Source organism: Lithobates pipiens, unplaced genomic scaffold, assembly GCF_037356315.1.
Source record: "Lithobates pipiens isolate NorthernLeopardFrog02 unplaced genomic scaffold, aLitPip1_a1.2 Scaffold_27, whole genome shotgun sequence".
Classification (NCBI taxonomy): domain Eukaryota; kingdom Metazoa; phylum Chordata; class Amphibia; order Anura; family Ranidae; genus Lithobates; species Lithobates pipiens.
Genome location: NW_027507788.1, coordinates 184,553,538 through 184,573,195, shown reverse-complemented (window position 1 = coordinate 184,573,195; position 19,658 = coordinate 184,553,538). Strand labels below are relative to the sequence as shown.

General features: G+C 46.6%; 1 protein-coding gene across 1 annotated transcript in view; it reads right to left on the bottom strand.

Moving 5' to 3' along the window:
* LOC143934407 (ATP-dependent RNA helicase DDX25-like) overlaps window positions 1–19,658 on the bottom strand; it is a 66,563-nt gene that overhangs the window by 6,707 nt on the left and 40,198 nt on the right. Inside the window, exons 8-11 of the mRNA XM_077457995.1 lie at window positions 12,985–13,162; window positions 4,278–4,515; window positions 3,355–3,517; window positions 2,280–2,468 (exon numbers count right to left, since the gene is read on the bottom strand). Of these exons, the coding sequence (XP_077314121.1) occupies window positions 2,280–2,468; window positions 3,355–3,517; window positions 4,278–4,515; window positions 12,985–13,162 (768 nt within the window). The remainder of the gene's footprint in view (window positions 1–2,279; window positions 2,469–3,354; window positions 3,518–4,277; window positions 4,516–12,984; window positions 13,163–19,658) is intronic.

Below are 19,658 nucleotides of genomic sequence, written 5' to 3'. Positions count from 1 at the left end.
TTTCGGCGGCCGAAATTTCGGTGCTTTCCTACTGCCAACAGATTCTGCAAACCTTTCAGGTGGACTGGCGATAATTAAGCCACATTCTGTTCCACCCAGGACAGTAGACTAGCCAATTATAGGAGCCCTTTGCTCCTGGTTTCCCCCCCCCCCCCCCCCCCCCCCGTTTCATTACACTGGCCAGGAGGCTCCAAACGCCGGCAATCCAGTTGTTCAGGAACTATAATTGCCATCATGCCTAGTCATGTCAGAATGTCAGAGTTTTACAATGCTTTATGGGACGTGTAGTTCTGTAACAGCTGGAGGGCCACAGTTTGGATATCACTGATGTAGGCTACTGCAGTTGTGTTGTCTGACAGCACCTGAACATGATGGCCCTTCAATACCTGTTGAAAGGCTAAAAGACGCAGAAAAATTGCCTTCAATTCCCACCAGTTTGAAGATATTTGGGCTTCTGCTTTGGACCAGAAGTCTGATCATCCAGGTTGGCTCCCCAACCCCAGGCACTTGCGTCCGTTGTTAGCCACTTGTCCATGGCAAAGACCCAAGAAAGGCCTTTTGATTGGCTGGATTTCTCCACCACCAGAGGGTTTTTGTTTTTTTTTCACTTTTGGGGAATTTTTTTTATCTGCTTCTCTAGTGGTTCCTGGTAGGACCAACTGCGCATAATGTTTAACCGAAGGGGTCTGGAGTGTAACCTGGCTCATTTAATGGCAGGGATCAATACTGTAAGCAGACCTAACATTGCCATAGCTGACCTGACCGTCACTGCCATGTTCTGAACTTGTTTCACTGCTGATTCGATCTTCTCTTTTCCTGCAGCAGAAAAACTTTCTGAAGCGCAGAGTTTATGGTATAGCCCAAAAACGTCATCTCCTGTGAGGGTACCAGATTTGATTTTTCCAAATTCAGGAGCCATCCCAGACTTTTGAGGAGAGACTGGGAGGCCTTGAGGTTTGCTAGGACCGGTTCCCTGGAGTCGTCCAAGGGACTGAAATCCCCTTCAACTTCAGAGGTTCCAGAGCTTCTGCCATAATCTTTTAAAGATTCTGGGGGAGGATGAAAGTCTGAATGGCAGAGCCCTGAATTGGAGATGCCATAGTGAGTTACCCAGATCCACTGTCAGGCGTAGAAACTGATGAGAAGCCTGATTTATCGACGCATGAAGATAAGCATCTCTCAAATCCAGGGATGCCATGAAACAACCTGGGGTCAACTATTTTTTAATCGAAAAATCATGTACATCCTGAAGTGTTTGTACCATATTGATTTGTTCAAGATTTTCACGTTCAAGATCAGAGACGGTACTTCCCTAAGGGCTTCTTCACCAGGAAAATATGAGTGTAAAAGCCCCTGCCCTCCTGATTTTTTGGGACCTGGATGATTACTTCTTGCTGAATCAGAGCCTGTAGTAGGCTCATCATTGCAGAAGTTTTCCTGATCTCTTGGTAGGGCTGTCACAAAATCTGCTCGGGGGTGGCTCTGAAAGAAAAAAAAAAAAAATTCTAGCCTGTAACCTTGAGTAATAATACTTTTCACAAACCGACTTGGAGATATTGCGTCCCACTGTATGTCAGCTTTTCACCATGCTAGGGGTGCCCGTCTCCGCCATGGCTGTTTTGCTCTCATCCATGTTGCAGAGGGAAAACAGCAATCTGAATGAAAAACCTACAGGTTTTTTTAATTTCATGGCTGCCGCATCATCAGTGCTGGCCGGAAATGGAAGCGCCGGTCACCTAACCTGCCCCCTAGTCCCTGCGTTCCAGGCGCTCAGAACCAGCAGCGCCACACCCCCTCAGGAAGTCTGTGTCACCGGAAACAACGCTCTTGTTGGCCAAGACATGGATCTGAACGCAGGGACATGCCGCTGACCTGCAGCGACCCCCGTCCGATAACCAGAGCCATCTCCGGAGCAACACAAACAAGTGGAATACAGGCACAATGACACACGCCTCCTGAGGATCCCAACTCCCCTGAGATGAAGAGACCGGGGACACTGGGATACCCCCCCACCCCTGGGTGCTGCTGGCTGGTCACAGGACACCAAAAAACAATTGCTAAGCCTGCACTCCTCAACCCTGGAGAGAGCACAGCTCCCTGGTTCTAGGCACATGCTTCCACCATGGAGGAAACACAAATAACTGAGGCCATGGTGGAAGAGGAGGGGTTAGCATGAGTTTCCTGAGAAGGTGGAGCTACGCTCTCCAGGGTTGTCCTGAAAGTCGATTTGAGAGAAAAAAAAAAACACAATTTCTTATAAAATATGAAGGACCACTCACGAAAATAGTCTTCTATGTCATGCAGCATGTATAGCCAACATTTCTCAATTAGTGTAATGGCGATGCCTTTCTTTCCAAATCTTCCGGTGCGGCCAATACGGTGCAGGTACGTCTCAAAATCAACCTGATCATCCATGTCCACTGGCAGGTGAAAATTTATGACGATTGACACCTGTTCCACATCTATTCCTAAAAAAAAATAAATGGAAAATTACAATCGTGATATCAGGCTGACTAGTTCTATAGAAGCACAGAACCACCACAAAAAAAAAACCTTTAGTTTGTCACAAGCTATGCAGAGTAACACCTGTAATGATAGCCCAACAAGGCTACGCACCCCCCGCTGAGAGGGAGGGGAGTGAATTTGGAGAGGTTTATAGAAAGGTCCATATTTGCTGCTGGGGTGGTGGTTGGGTGGGGGTCACAGAAGTGTGGCCAAGCTAGAGACATTAAAGGGGTTGTAAAGGTAAATGTTTTTTCCCCTTAATGCATTCTATGCATTAAGGTGAAAAAACATCTGACAGTGCTGGCACCCCCAGCCCCCCCCCCCGTTTTACTTACCTCACCCCTCGAAAATCCTGCGCTCAGCCCCGCCGTCCTTTCCTCCGTTCAGCCTGGCCGCTGATTGGCTGGAGTGGATGGAAAGCAGCGCAGCCATTGGCTCACGCTGCTGTCAATCGCATCCACTGACGCGGAGCGGGGCCGTGTGATACAGCGAGCTGCTATAGCTGCAGGCTGTATCACGGGAGTGAGCCCGCAGGTGCTTCTCACCATGCGAGGGAGCTCGCCTTGAATGTGAGAAGCACCTGTGGGAGGAAGCCGAGACAGCCTTGGATCCATCCTTCTGAATATTCATATTGAGCTGCTGGGTAACTTCTGCTTGGAAGGAGAGCTGGTTGAACTGAACTGCTGAGTTACTGCATGGAGGGGGAGCAGCAAGATGAGCTGAGCTCCTGAGTTTTAGAGGAGGTGGCAGGGGGATCTGAGCTTTTGAGTCACTGCTGAGAGGAGGAATGTGGAATTAGCTGAGCTGGTGGGAGGACGGGAGTTAAGTCGCTTGTGAGGAACAATTTACCTCGAGCGCAGACATTTGTGGTGATCAAGACCTTGACTTTGCCATCACGGAAGTTCTGTATAGCACAGGCTCGCTCTGTTACGGAAAGCTCTCCACTCAGCAACTCTACCTTGTGCCCGTCCTTCGCCATTTCACAAGCAAGCCATTTGGCTGTCCTGCGAGTCTGAAAAAAATAAAATAAAAATAAAAAACACCACACATTGATGAGAACAGACAAGACAAATTTTATGACACATCTACATGAGTGGAGCGAGTAGACCGGTCCATGCCCCCTTAGTTTATGTAGAGTGGACACGCCTGCTCTCCTATGGACAGTTGAATGTAAAACAGACCGGCTGTACATTTAAGCTCACAACAGTAAAAGGATGAATTCATATGGGTAGTGTTGCATTTTGTCATTGCACAATTGTCAGTGTGACAGCGCTGAAAGCTGAAAATTGGCCTGGGGAGGAAGTGCCGTTAGACAAGTGAACATGACTATTGCCATCACATAGGGGGATCAAGAGCCCACTATGTGATAGCATAAAGACAGGTCCTCTGTTTCAAGGGGTAGTCAGTGTGTGCAAGGAGAGGGGCAGGGGGAGAGGAGCGGTGTTTACAGTGAGGGCAAAGTGTACATAGAGGCCATGTCATTTGCCAGCTCTGAGTGCAATATTTCTGTAATGACTGGTGCCAGAGTACGAGTGGTCATTTGGCCTGCTGCTAAAATGGTGGGGTCACCTGGTGACAAAAGCTGGCAATTACATTCAGAGCAATCAACAGCCTGTATGTATGCACTGACCCCTCCCTATACAGACTGCTCTTTGCATACACCGCCCTCCCGTCTGCTGTACACACTGGCAGCAAAAAAAGTGTTAAACGACCAGCATCATTTTGAATGTGAATAGTTAATAAAAAGCACACGAGGTAAAGAAAATTCTTACCCTGCAAAACACAATTGCTTGAGCAATGGTGACTACGCCATAAATGTTCCTCAGCGCATTGTACTTTTCTTCTTTGTCCTCACAGGCATCATAAAATTGCAGAATGTTGTCCAGGGTCATTTCTTCTTTCTTAAGCTTTATGATGTTAGGACTAGGCACAAGCCTCTCAGCAAAAGCCCACACCGTCTCTTCAAAGGTGGCAGAAAACAGGAGCATTTGACACGTCTGTGGCATTACTCTGGTGGGGAAAAAGGAGAACAAATATTTTTGTACCCAAATCAATTTTTTCAATCACGTTACATTTGAGGTACAGGTCTGCCCAAGGACAGAACGGTAATAGAACTGCATTTCCTTAATGCTATAATCCAGGCAGAAATGAAGACAAATCAAAGCAGTATTAAGCTCAAAAACATTGCAGCTTACCAATCTTAGATGTGATGGCTGCATTCGTTTTTAAGCTATTTTCATCTGGTGATTGAGCCAGCAAGTCTCAAAGCTCATGCTCTTCAGACGAATGCATCATTCATTACACAGTGGAAGGTGGAAGCCAATCAGCAGGTGCCAAAATTAGATACAACTGATCCAGATAGCCCACACTTCCTCAGAATGTGGGTTTCAATAGCCAAACCATTAAATGTAAGGTAGGCTGGAATACCAAACCCTGCAAGAGCTGGTCTGGACGTGGTTGGAAGGGTCCATGGGTCCCCTACCGCCAAATGTACGATCTCTGCATACCAAGATCTTATGGGCCACAAGAACCACCGACTTTCCTGCTTGGTCCTGTAAAGTCATTGTGGAAGCAGAATAGGAGGGGAAGCATTAATCAGTGAAAATTGATCCCACAGGGTCACCAAGGCATCTGTCCTGCATACTAGAGGTTCCCCTTGTTCTTGACACAAAGTTGTCAATCTTTTTGTTGAACCTGGACGTGAATAGGTCTATGTCTGGGACCCCCATCTCTGCCATATTGCCAGGAAGATCAGGGTGAAGGGACCATTCTGTCAGGAACTGCTGGCAACTCAAGTAGTCCACCTGCCAATTTTCTATTCCTGGAATGAAGACCGTCGATAGGCAAGGAACACCATTGTCTGCCCAAGCTAGGATATGGTTTACCTCTCTGGACTGCAAGACTTTTTGTGCCCCCCTGGTGATTTATATAGGCAACTGTCATGGCATTGTCACATTGGACCGACAGGATAATTCTGTAATCTGCATGTCCAGGCCCTCAGGGCCAAGCGTGCTGCCCGAATCTCTAGAATATTGATGGGCAAGGTCCTTCTGGACCACTTCCCCTGGGCAGTCGCCTCCTGCAGAACTGCTCCCCAACCCGAAAGGCTGGCATCTGTTACCACTTTCCATGTGAACGGTGAGGATTTGCCCCTTCTGCAGATTCTTGGCTAACCAACTGAGGCTCTGGCGCACCCTTGGAGATAGATGCATTGGGAGGTCTAAGGCTTGGACATTTTTGTTCCAAGCGGATAGGATACAGTGTTGCAGCAGTCTCGATTGAAACTGAGCATAGGGAATGGCTTTGAACGAAGCACCATCGTCCCCAACTACCTCATGCACAGGGGAATAGGAGGGTCTCTTTGCTTTGATGACCCGGAACCAGCTCCTTTATGGCGCTGATCTTTACTTGTGGCAAAAATACTTTTCTGCTCTATGATCAGACCCAAGTATTCTAGACTTAAAGTGGTTGTATAGTCAAATTGGGAACTTTTACCTATAATGAGGCTTACCTGTAGGTAAAAAAAAAAAAAAAAAGAAAAATCTGCTAAACCTGTACGGTTTAGGAGATATTCCCCTCGCAATGCGCCGCTGACTGTAGCGGTGCAAGTGCACAGGGGATTCCCGGCAGACGCCGGACCCTGCCGGAGAGAAATCTCCCGCGCATGCGTGGGAGTGACGATATCGCGGCTCCGGCCACTCAGCGCTGGAGCCGCGATACCCGGAAGAAACGCAGAGGGAACATGTCAGCTCCCTTGGCGTGGATCGGGACAGATGTCGGGGCCTCGTTCTAAAGTATTTCATAATGAGCTAGTATGTGGTACATACTAGCTCATTATGCCTTTTCCTTTGCAGGTGAGCAAAAAAAAGAAAAAATTCAGCAGGTATACAACCGCTTTAATGGTTTTAAGGAAGATTTCTCTAGGTCATCCTCCCCTGCCCACCGATCCTCTGCTTGATAAAATCAGCAAGTCTGAGGAACATGACCATGAAATGGAAAGGCAAGACTGTCCCATCCACCACCCAGTCACACTACAGTGGAAATTTCCAAAAGCCATAGTCCCAGCCAAGCTTTCAACAGATTACAGCCCTATTTAGCAACAGTAGCAATTTATCCTCTTCATTTGCCGTAAGTTTGAATAAGCACTGAGGTCAGTGTGAAACGCATGCATCACCTCCTGGGTTCAGACACTGTCTTTGTTGGCTGTCATTTGTCATTTTTTTTAAATAAAATCGTTGGAACATTCCTGTGGTGTTCAGCCGTTCTTTTCTTACTCGTGGAGACCTCAGTAGAGGGTTTGCCAAGACCAGACGATCTTATATGTATACATCCCTCCTACATTGCTGTGATGCAGAAGGATAATCCCTACAGTGAAGGAGAAACCGCCCACAAAGCTATACCACCTATGTAATGCTACACTTACCGACCCAGCCTCCTCTACTTATACATATTTTAACAGATCAGATTCAGCTCTGATGAAGAGTAAAACCCTTGAAATGGGTTGGAAATCATTCACGTATGCCTTGTGTGTATATGACCTTATATCTACCAAGTGTTTAACTGTTTAAATATGTAGCATTTCCATTAACCAATGGGCGCTTAAACACCCTTCCTAACCAGACCAATTTTCAGCGCTCACTTTGAATGACAATTACTCAGCCATGCAACACTGTACCCATTTGAAATGTTTGCCTTTTTTCACACAAGTAGAGCTTTCTTTTGGTGGTATTTAATCACCGCTGGGTTTTTCATTTTTTGTGCTATCAAAAGACTGAAAATTCTGTTAAAAAAAAAGTCTGTTAAAATGTATTGCATGACATGACGCCGGTTTACAAGTGATTGCTCCGTCATTTGACGGAGAGAACAAGTGATAAATGGCCGCTAGCAGCAGCCATTTACTGCGATCCATGCAGGAGCAAGATTATGGGGAGGACAAACAGACGTCCTCCCAGAATAAGCCAACCGCACTGTAGCAGTCTTTCAGCTATGGCCTAGTCGGCAAGCAGTTAACGATTCATGCATCAGGACACGCACCTTCCTTTTCTTTTATATAGCACTTTGGACTTCCCCCAGTCAGCGGGGCATGCAAGATGACTTTACACACACAATCAAGAAATACTACCACCCTTACTAAGGCCCTTCTCACTAGCGCAGGAGAATCTTTTGTTAATATTTTATAATGCACATGCCACAGACACCAAATCCATGGTGAGACCCACCACCTTCCTCAAATGTATAGAAGAAATAGTCCCATCTCTTATCTACCAGCAAATCTGCCCCCAGAAAACGGATTTTGTGAGCAGACTTCAAGACCGCCATTTTCCCGAGAGCATGCGACCTACAGAAGCAGATCGAAGACTCTAAAAAGCTGTCTTAACCATGTCTCTTGCCCGCTTCCTGGACCAATGGTCTCCTCCAACCACAGGTAATCTTTAGTTCCCCCTTTGTTCTACTTCCTAGTCAATGAACATTGCATCGTGCTATGGGGCAGTCACAAATCAGTAGGTTAAGCTTGCTTGGCTTTTTGGAATGAACTGCAGTAGGTTACTATACAGGCAGTCCCCTAGTTCAGTGATCAACACTGTCCTCAGGGCACACTAGCAGGCAAGGTTTGCAAGATAACTGAAATACATCACAAGTGATATCATTTGCTGCTCAGTGATTGCAGTATTCTAGTCTGCATCTCCCCAAGGTAATACATAAAACATGGTCTGTTAGTGGGCCTGAGGACAGGGTTGATGACCACAGTCCTAGTTACAAACATCCAACTTACAAGTCACTCCTACTTACAGAGGGAGACAACAGGAATTGAGAGGAAATCTACCCCTAGGAAGGGAAATTCACTTCTGTAAAAATTATGGGAAAAGGTACCTCCACTGATCCTTTATCACCAAGCCAAAATTTTCAAAATCCAATTGTCATTGGGACAGAAAGTGAGGTGAAATCTTCTGAACAGGGACACAGACAGCAAAACAATGTTACAGGGGTGTTAACCCTTCCCTGTACTATCCAAAAACCTTAAATCTGTCTGGAGCTACAAAAAAAAAAAAAAAAAAAAAAAAAAAAAAAGCATTCAACTTAAACCTACAGTCCCCATCTTGTTTATAACCTGGGGACCGCCTGTACTATGCTATATTCACCACTTACCACATTTAGAGACGACCATTTTAGTACATTGTTTTCTATACAGTGTTTATGGTAACCCTTTAAATGGGATGAGTACCAGAATGTATTTTAGGGTGTAATTCTTGGCATGTCCATGCGGTTAGAAAAATAGGCTTTTTGTACTCACCGTAAAACCCTTCTCTGTATTTCACTGACCGACAGCTCCTCTCTAACTAAATGGGTTTGTTAGCCTGCCACTAGGAGAAACTAGGCAAAAATGTTAACACAGAATTGTCAGTACCGCCCAGGGGGCGGACCCTGTGCCAACAACCCTCCCTGCTGCCCCAGCAGCTCCAGTACGTCAAGCAGTATAACTTAGAGAAAAAGAGGGGCGGGTGCTGTGTCGGTCGGTGAATTACAAAGAAAAGTATTTTACGTTGAGTACAAAAATCCTATGTTCTCTTATATTCACCGACCGACAGCTCCTCTTTAAATGAGACAAACCCAAGCAGTGCCAAACGAGGGGTGAGAAAAAGACAGCATAAAAAACTTCATCCACCATGGCAAGTGGGAACTAGTGAAACTAAACCCACAACAAAAAAACAAAAACAGTAGTGTGTGGAAAAACCACCACGTAACCGGGTATCCTCAACAGGAGTGATCCCCAAGACCTCAACCAATTGCGGAAATAATGCAACAGTGCATTAACAGTACTGCATTTTTATCGAAAAACTAGGAAAAATAAAATAAAATAAAAACTCAATTGCAACTACACCGCCACCTGCAAAACTTTGCGGCCAAAACAGGCATCAGCCAATGCACTGACGTCTACCTTGTAGAACTTGGTAAACGTATGGACAGACCAGGTCACCGCCTTACACATTTGAGCGACCGAGGCTTGGTATCGGAAGGCCCAAGACATTTCGATTGCCCTAGTAGAATGGGCCGTGACCGGAAAGGGGGGCACCTGCCCCTTCAAGGCGTAGGCTCGTACTACAATCTGTCTGATACACCTGGAAACGGTGGCCGCCGAGACCGCCATACCCTTCTTTGGACCAGCCACCGAAACAAACAGCAAGTCTGACTTCCAAAAGGAAGCTGTGGCAGACAAGTACACCTTCAGAGCCCTAACCACATAGAGCGTGAAGAGCCACCTCTTTGGGGTACTTCAGCCAAGGACACAACAATGGTAATACAATGTCCTCATTGATAGGAAAAGCAGAGACCACCTTGGGTAGAAAAGACTGTTGCAGATGCAAACCCCAACTTATCCCTGTGAATGACCAGGTAAGGCAACTTGCATGACAAGGTCGCCAATTCCGAAACCCTCCTGGCCGAAGTGATGGCCACTAGAAAGACCATTTTTTGGGAAAGTCAACAGGGGAATCTCCCTGATGTTTTCAAATGGCGGCTTTTGAAGTGCAAACACCAGGTTCAAATCCCATGGGGGTAACGGACGCACTGGAGGGACTACATGTCATACCCCCTGAACGAAGGTGCTCACTAAAAAGTGAGACGCCAGGGGTCGCTGGGAAAAAAAAAAAAAAAGAAATTTTCCCCTTAATGGTGCTTAACGCCAACTTCTGGTCTACTCCTTGCTGAAGAAACAGCAGGATCCTGTATATAGAAAAGGAACGTGGATGCCATCCTTTCTCCTCACACATGGAGATGTAGGCCTTCCAGGTACGATGATATATCTTCCGTGAAGATTTCCGCGCCCTCAACATAGTTGGAATCACAGAGTCCGACAGACCCCGGTTCCTCAGCACCTGGCTCTCAATAGCCATGCCATTAAAGCCAGCAATGGTAAAGCAGGGTGAAAGATTGGACCTTGAGATAGGAGGTCCTCTCGCAGTGGCAGTCGCCAGGGAGCGTCTGCCCCCAGACGCACCAGGTCTGCATACCAGGGCCGCTGAGGCCAATCTGGGGCAACTAGGATTACTGGAATCCCCTCGGCTTCCACTCTGCGAAGCAGACGTGGCAAGAGTTTTAGTGGAGGAAAGGCGTAGATCAGCTGGTACTGATCCCAGGGAGCCACCAGCGTGTCTGACCATGGATCTCGTCCTGGACAAGAATCTTAGCACCTTCCGATTGAGACAGGAGGCCAATAGATCCACAACTGGTGTGCCCAACTTCAGGCACAGCAGTCTGAATATCTCTGGATGCAATGCCCATTCTGCTGGATCCAGCATTTGTCGACTCAGATAGTCCGTCTGCCAATTTTCCACCCCCGGGATATAGTGGGGGCAGTTTTGATGGGGGCAGAGATAGGGACGTGAGGGAGGAGAAGGAGGAGAGGTGGCCCCCGAATCAACCTCCCAGGGAATGCCCAGCTGCTCACCCCACCGAAGCAGGGAGAGCTGTACTTGCCAGTCCTGAAGAGCTGGGAGACATTCCATCACAGACCCACTCCTGTGGAGATACAGGGTGGCTGCTGGCCTGGTATACCCCGGAGCATTGAAGCTCATCGACCACTTCTGGAGCTGAGGTATGTCGTGGCCTGCCGAGCCGTAGCTGCGAAGTGCACACGCTCGATGGCCGGACTGGGGGGACTACAGGGATAACTTAACCAGCCTGTCAACCAGCTGGCAGTTGATAGAAGATCTCAGGATCAATCATGCGCAAAAGCACAGGTCCTGCAAAAAATAAATAAAAAATTGACCGAAGGGCCCGCAGGGTTCCTAGGTCATTCTCCTTCACTAGGCAAAATAGCACAGGGTCCGCCCCCTGGGCGGTACTGACAATTCTGTGTATTGTGTTACAATTTTGCCTAGTTTCTCCTAGTGGCAGGCTAACAAACCCATTTAGTTACAGAGAGGAGCTGTGTCTGTCGGTGAATATAAGAAATATTGTCACTTTATATATAGCCTTTCCCACAAGTTTTTGTAAAATGTGTGAACAAAATGCTCAAAAGACTCAATATACCTCAATATACAATGGGGTGTTCGCTTTCCAAAATGGGGTAATTGTGGGTGTTGCACTGCCCTGGGCCTCCAAAAATGTGATCAGTAGTGATAGTATGTGGTCAAACTGTGGATAAGTCTCACATGTGGCATTTCCATACTCAAAATGAGTAGCAAAATGGGTTTTGGGGTGCAATTGCAAGTAGGTCTATGCCATGCATGAGAAAACTGAAGAAAAAAAAACAAAAAAAAATAAACAAAAAATAATAATACGTTGGACTGTCTTGACAAAAAAGGGGTCATGGTGGGGCAGTCAGTACCTCAGGATTGATCAATTTTCAATGATCCGTAGCATAGCTTGAAGAATGTAGACCAAAATGTCAGACTAAATATACCAATTTGGGTTATTCTTACCAAATATCTGTAGCAGTATAAATTTTGGGCCAAAAAAAAAAAAAAAAACCTATTTGCAAAATTATATAACAGTACAGTGTAGCACGACTAAGTGTCATTCAAAGTGTTTGCTCTGAAAGCTGGTCTGAGCAGAAAGAGGGTAAAAGTGCCCAGTAGTATTGAAATGGTTAAAGCAGGCTTACCCACTTGTTACCTGCACTCTACAATAACAGCACCTTTAACCACAGAACAGACAGGTGACTGCAGATGGGTAAAGCTAAGGGAAACCAGAACTAGTAGACTGTTCTGACTAAAGCTAAACAGCATACATCTTGTGGTTTCTTCTCATGAGTAAAGACTTTTTCAAGCGTCAAGTAGATGACAAGTTTGCAGTCAATATTGTGTGCAATGGCCTTTCAAGTAGGGTTGCACCAATACTGAGTATTTGCGGACATCGTTACACCTAGCCCATATAGTTCACCAACTATATGGGCTGGGTGTAACAAGATGTCTGCTGCTGCATTCTGACTAGGCTTACTGTGGCCGAGTGCAGGGTGCATAAAGATGGGCTCTTGTGATCACGTTTTTATTTCATCATGCCAAGCTGCCAGCAATTAGTGCTGCATTATTCAGTGCCACTGTCAAACAGTTCCACCTATCAGTGCCCACCATTACGTGCCAGCCATCAGTACCACCGATCAGTGCTGCAAATAAATGTCACCTACCCGTGCCCATAAGTGCCAGCCATCAGTGCCGCATATCAGTGTCCATCAGTCAGTGCCACAAATCAGTGGCCCCCATCAGTACTCATCTGTGCTGCTGCATATTCGGGCCTCATCAGTGCCACCCCCATCAAAACCCTTCATTGCGGCATCATCCGTGACACCCAATCCTATTAGAGTCTCATCAGTGCAGCCTCATTAGCACACATCAGCGAAAGGGAAAATACTTTTTTCTGTCAGAAAATTTGTATGTACGTAAAAAATAAATAAATTGGCATCGGTGCAATCGTGCTTTCAAGGAAACCTTTAATTGCAAACTCCGTTGAATATCAGTTAAAATGCCAACATGTACTCACCTCTTCACACGCATGCTATGGTCGGAATAACCCTGAACACCAATCATGACATCTGCTTCATCTAATACAAACACACAAATGTTCTCGGGATTCACAAGCTTAAGCTTCAAGCACCAATCCATGACGGTTCCTGGGGTCCCAACAATAATCTGTGCTTCTATCATGGTGCCTCTAACAGCTGTGTACAACAGAAAAAAAATTTGAATTCATGGTTTGTATTACAAAACTTTGCCATCATTAATCTACATTTACATTTCCTGTCATCAACAGCAATAAGCAGTTTTCAAACTTACTTTAATGCCAATTGTGGAAGAGGTTTACTCTCTGCCAATCCAGCATTTCCTATTTGAGTAGAGGTAGAATGGGGAAGGATAAGAATCCTTATTGCGTTTTACAGCTATTCTGGGGGACTTTAAAAGAACAGAATTTTTTTTGTTACTCCTAGTAAAATCCCTTGCTCAGAGTTAGACACAGCCTCTTCACATTCGACCATAGGGCTATAGCGCCACCTACAAGGACCACACTAGGAAGAAAAATGCGGCAATGCCTATGGGCAGTCTGGTAACTGGTATAAAGGGGTATAGAGGTTTGGGTGCTGCTTCCGTTAAACTTAAATATATTAAAATTGGGGGGAAAAAATTAAATTTCTCTTATGTTCATGGATGTGATGTAGAAGGTGAAATATCATTAAATGACTGTCGGACACAGACTCTTAAAGTGGTTGTAAACCCCCCCCCCCCCCAACTTTGCCCCATCTAAATCAGCATAAAAACCCTAATGAACACTGCTTGTAGATATCTCCTTACTTGCTTAGTATGGTTGTAATCCTTTTTGTCCCTTAGAATGATGTTACTGAGCATTCCCAGATCTGCCCCGATTTACGGCCCACTATGTGCTTATCTATCTGATATCAGGACTTCCTACAGCACACCACTGATATCCCAGGAGACTTCATTCAGAGGTTCCTTTTACACACCATGTGACCTCACATGCAGTGTAAAGCAGGGCATGGGACAGCATTACTGCAGACTTACCAGCTGAAGCTGATAGGACTCACACAGGCAAACACTAGGTAATCAGCACAAGTAAATACTATGAAATAAAACAAGTCAGCTATGAACAGGGAAACAGGGTTGCCATAGAAACGTTAGATTGTTAAGGAGGCTTGGTTAACAGTATAAGGAGTGCTCAATGCAAGGGCAGAAATACACTTCACTGTGGACTCCGAAAATACTTAAAGATGGTGCTGCCTAACCCCTGGGAACAAGTTTTTCTAAAAATTTCTTTAACCACCTCAATACAGGGCACTTACACCCCCTTCCTGACCAGACCAATTTTCAGCTTTCAGCGCTCACAGTTTGAATGACAATTACTCAGTCATGCAACACTGTACCCATATGAAACTTGCGTCCTTTTTTTCCACACAAATAGAGCTCTCTTTTAGTGGTATTTAATCACTAGTGGGTTTTTTTTGTGCTATAAATAAAAAAAAACACACATTGTGGAAAAAATGCCTTTGTTTCTGTCATAAATTTTTGCTAATTAGTAATTTTTCTTCATACATTTTGGCCAAAATTTATACTGCTACATATCTTTGGTAAAAATAACCCACATTAGTGTATATTTGGTCTTTGTGAAAGTTATAGAGTCTATAAACTATGGTGCCAATCACTGAAAATTGATCACATCTGATCAGGCCTTCAGTACATCAGGTGCATCTCATTTCTTGAGACACTAAGGCTCGGTTCACACAGGGGCGACACGACTTCAGGACGACGTTGTGAGGCAACTTGGAGACGACTTGAACACGTCTTTTAGACACGACCTGGGGCGACTTGTAAGTCGCCCCAGGCCAGGCGACTTTTGCCGTGGCCAATGAGCTCTGAAGGGGGAACTCCACGCCAAATTTCTGAAAAAAATTTGGCATGGGTTCCCCCTCCGAGAGCATACCAGGCCCTTAGGTCTGGTATGGATTCCAAGGGGAACCCCCTACGCTGAAAAAAACGGCGTGGGGGGTCTCCCCAGATCCACACCAGACCCTTATCAGAGCACGTTACCCGGCCGGCCAGGAAAGGGGGTGGGGACGAGCTGGTGCCCCCCCTCCTGAGCCGTACCAGGCCGCGTGCCCTCAACATGGGGGGGGTGCCTTGGGGGAGGGGGGCGTGCAGCCCCCCCCACCCCAAAGCACCTTGTCCCCATGTTGATGAGGACAAGGGCCTCTTCCCGACAACCCTGGCCGTTGGTTGTCTGGGTCTGCGGGGGGGCTTATCGGAATCGGGTGTGACCATCTGATCGGTCGTGACTTCATCACGGCCAATCACGTGGTAAACAGCCATAACCAATGGGTGTTCACCCCTTTGGTGGCGAGCGGTGTCAGTGACACGCCGCCACCAAAGCAGGGATGCGCGCGCACAATTGCGCGCATTCCCTGTTTAAACGGGAGGCCGTCGTGACTGCCTCCCGCCGCAATAGGTGCGCCGCCTGGCCGTCATTTGACTGCCGGTGGTCAGCAACCAGTTAAACAGTAATATGCAATTTGGGCTGGATTACAGTGGCTATAGTTCGAGAATTACTTATAATGGACAAAATGAAAAGCAGCATCAGAGTGGGAGAGTTTACTTCCTCTAAGGGATACCAGGATTTCTTCCACTTTGGCCAGCTCAATGGCCCCTGAGGACTCGCGTTCCAAAAATCAAGTGAATCAAAATACAGTTTACACACAGTGTACATATAATAATAATATTGCGTCACAAGCGAACAGGCAGTATATTTCCGTTATACATTGCAGTAACCTTTTAAACAAACCTTTTGAATTTGTTGGATACAAAGCAATTCAGCAAAGCATATACTTTAAACCCTTGCAAAGTTTCAGTTTCTCTGTAATTTTTTTGCTCCTTGCAGAATACGGCTAACATCAAGTTTGTCTTATTAATCAGCAAGCAGGCTATAGCTCAGGAAGGAGATGTGATGAAGACAGGTGTCTAATGGGAGCGGGGAATGAGCAAGTTCAGCGTCTAACCGCAATTGTTACAAGTGCACTGAACATGAGATTTAGAGAATGATTTTTAGCTAAATTTTAAATGAGCCTCTATTTCTACACACATAACTATGGCCACATAAACTGACCCTCATTGGCACTTTATTCCCCCCTTTGCTCATTATCGCGATATGAGCAAGATCACTAAATAAGTTTTTCTTTTAATGGGCCAGAGCTCAACGTGATTGGAATTCTATTTAATCCTGGGAAGTTAGTGGCTGGTACTTCCACATAGCCATAATATGTTGGTTGGGGCAGAGCTAGTAGCTATCCTATCAGCAGTGTCCAGGGGTGTGCTGACCGCAGGGCTGCAGTCTGTCTATCTTCTGCCGTGTGTAGATTCAGCAGCTTCCAGTGGTGTGCTGAAGACAGGGCTGGAGTCTGTCCTTCCTTCTAATTTCTCTGGTAAATCTCAGTTTCAAAGGGTCTTGGGGGATCTACTGTGCCAGGAGTATGAGGTCAGCACGTTTTATCCTGGAATGTTGTATCCAGGGTGTCACGTTAAATGGTAGTAAACCCACTTTTTGGACTTCTACCTATAGGCAAGCCTAGAATAAGACTTACCTATAGGTAGTGGAAATATCTCCTAAACGTGCGCCGTTTAGGCGATATTTCACTTGTAGTCCACCGAAAATTCCTACGGGGCATGCGCGGGGAAGAAACAAAACGAACTGCCGTTTCTTCCCTAGCCTGTGCCGTTAGTTGCGGCTCCGGAAAATCAGAGCTGGAGTCCGCAGCCCAGAAGGAAGAGGGCCAGAAGATGGACGCTGTCAACACAGGGGGACATCGCTGGATTTCAGGTAAGTGGCACATAATAGGCTAGTATGCGATGCATACTAGCCCATTATGGTTCTCATTTGCAGGCTGCAGCAGTGAGCGAAAGAGGAAGTAAAACCCATCAGGGTTTACTTCCTATTTAATGGCTTCAGGGGTAGACAGTAGAATAGTGTAAGGCAGGGCTTGACTAATTTGCTTAGAATCTATGAGCCAGCTGAAAAAGTTAGGAGCCAGTTATTTAAATCCTCTGCCCAGTGCCCAGAACTGCATGTCTGGGGCATCGGACAATAAGAATTGCTCATGCCTGATGCCAAGAGAAAAAGACAAAAAAAAAAAAAAAGACACAACTTTGTTTTGTTATAAGATTTTGCAAATACTTTTTTTCCCCCTTCACTTATAGGCTGCACTAATGGACACTGATGGGGTGGCATTGAGGTTGGAACTGAAGGGCACTGACAGGTGGCACTGATGGGCACCAATAGGCAGCACTAAGGTGCCACTAATGGGCAGCATTGGCAGGTGGCACTAACTGGCAGGTTGCACTGGTAGGTGGCACTAACTGGCATTTGACATGTGGCACTGAATTTCACTGGCAGGTGGCAATGGGTGGCACTGGATTGCACTGGCAGGTGGCACCAACTGGCAAGTGGCACTGGCAGGTAGCACTGCTTGGCACTGGCAGGTGGCACTGCATTGCACTGGCAGGTGGCACAGCTGATAGTGTAACTGAAACGGAATGCTCCCTGCAGTGCTGCACTGTGTGAAACTGTATGGAGAGAGAGGAGCTGACAAATTCACCGTGATGTCAGAGGTGGGCGAGACCCGGCAGCTATCCAGCCAATGATTGGGCTGCTTAAGAAAGGGGAGAGGCCACATACACGTATAGGCCCGCTCAGATCCCATCCCATTGGCTGGTGTTGGAAAGCTGGGTCCCGCCCACCCTGACATTCAGCCTCAATTTTGACAGCTCCTCTACACAGTTTGTCACACTGCGGCGCTGCTCTGCCAACAGTGTGTGGAGAAGGGAGGAGGATGTCAGTGGCTGCTGAGCTGCTCTCTTCCTGCTCCATCCAGACTACCAGACAGTGCCCTGTGTCTAGAGGCACCAGACAGAGCAACAGAGGAACCTGTCAGTGACAAAAACCCGGCAACCTGGGATTTGTTGAGCCCTGCTGTAAGGACCTCTCCATCTGGGCCCTAGAGGGGTTAGGCTCCACTTTTACCCACACTATCTCCTGGTATAAAGGAGTGGACTAGGTTTGACAAGCTTATAGGACGTTTCTCCTGAACCCATTTCCTTATGTCTTACATACTCTCCAAGTCTATCAGTTCACGGTTAACAACCCCTCCTATCTGGTGCAAATCTCTTCCAATAACTTATGATGGGTGGGGGCCTACCATAAAGTACCTCAAAAGGGGAAAGATTTTTCCTCGTTTGGGTACTCCAAATTCTTAGTAAAGCAATGAGCGACATTATGGTCCATTTCATTTGGGTTTCCCGACAGAGCTTAGCCAGTTGTGACTTAAGGGTGCAGTTCATTCATTCCACTTTACCAGAGCATTGGGGCCTATATGCGGTGTGTAGTTTACAAGTAATCTTAAGTACCCTTGGCAATTCCTGGAGGCACTTGTGAACAAAAGGCAGGGGCATTGTCTGAGCCTATGGCGGAGGGGATTCCATATCTGGGGATAATCAGAGTCAGGCATTTAACCACCTTACGTAGTCTCAGTCCGTGTGGGCCATGCCTCTACCCAGCCTGAATAAGTACAAACGGCTACTAGCAAATATTTGTATCCACCAGCAGGGGACATGACGTGAAGTCAAACATCAATTCTTCCATTGGTGAGGCTCCTACAGCCTGTACTCCAGGGGGTGGTATAGGTCCCTGTCTTGGGTTATTGCAGGCACACTCTACACATCTGCTGGATGCAGCTTGTGCCAATGTGGGTAGCTGGGGAATATTAAAGTGTCTCTGGGGCCTTCTCAAAGGCTGTTTTTCCCCATGTGTCCCTTTGTGAAATTCTGACACTAGCGCAGTTGCTACGGCAGCTGGGAAAACAATTCTCCCATCCTCCCTCCAGATGTAATAAGTTCCCTCTCCTTATACAGGGCCCCATAGTTTTGAAAAGGTATGCTACAGGGCGCTGCCACGATCCCAAGTATTGTGTCAGGACTCCTACTGCTAGTCCTTGTTTTTCATGGACATACAAATAGACTTTCTGGCTGTCCGGCAGGCCTAGCTCAGGGGCTTGCATTAGGGAAACCTTGATGTCTTGGAATGCCCTGTTATCCCCATTGAAAGGGTTCCCCTCCCCCTTGTGGATTAATAGAGTGGTCTGGCTTTTGTGGTATAGTCCGGTATCCAGATTCAGCAAAATCCTGCCGCCTCCAGGAACTCAGGCACTTGCCGTCTGATAATCGGGGTGGGGATCTGACAAATGGCTTTTCCTGCCTTCCTCCCAATTGTCTGTCCTTGCGATACTTTGAACCCCAGGTATTTTAAAGTCTTGGCACAATTGCACCTTTTTTCCAGGATACCTTATAACCTGCCTCCCACAATAGTTGAAACAGTTCATTAGTGGATTGAAGACCCTATTTTTGGTGGCAATAGGCCATGCAAAAGACTACTCTCAGGGTCAGACTTGAAGGATTTCAGGTTTTGCGTTAGGGCTGTTCCAAATAGGGTAGGGGAGTTTTTTAATCCCTGGGGCAAACGTGTCCATGTCAGTTGTCCCTTACCCCTGATCTCTGGGTCCTCCCATTGGAAAGCCAAAATGCGCCAGGATTGTCAATTCTGCCACTCAGACAGAAGGCATCTTATAGATCCAGGACTGAAATAGGTGACCTCCCCGGTATCAT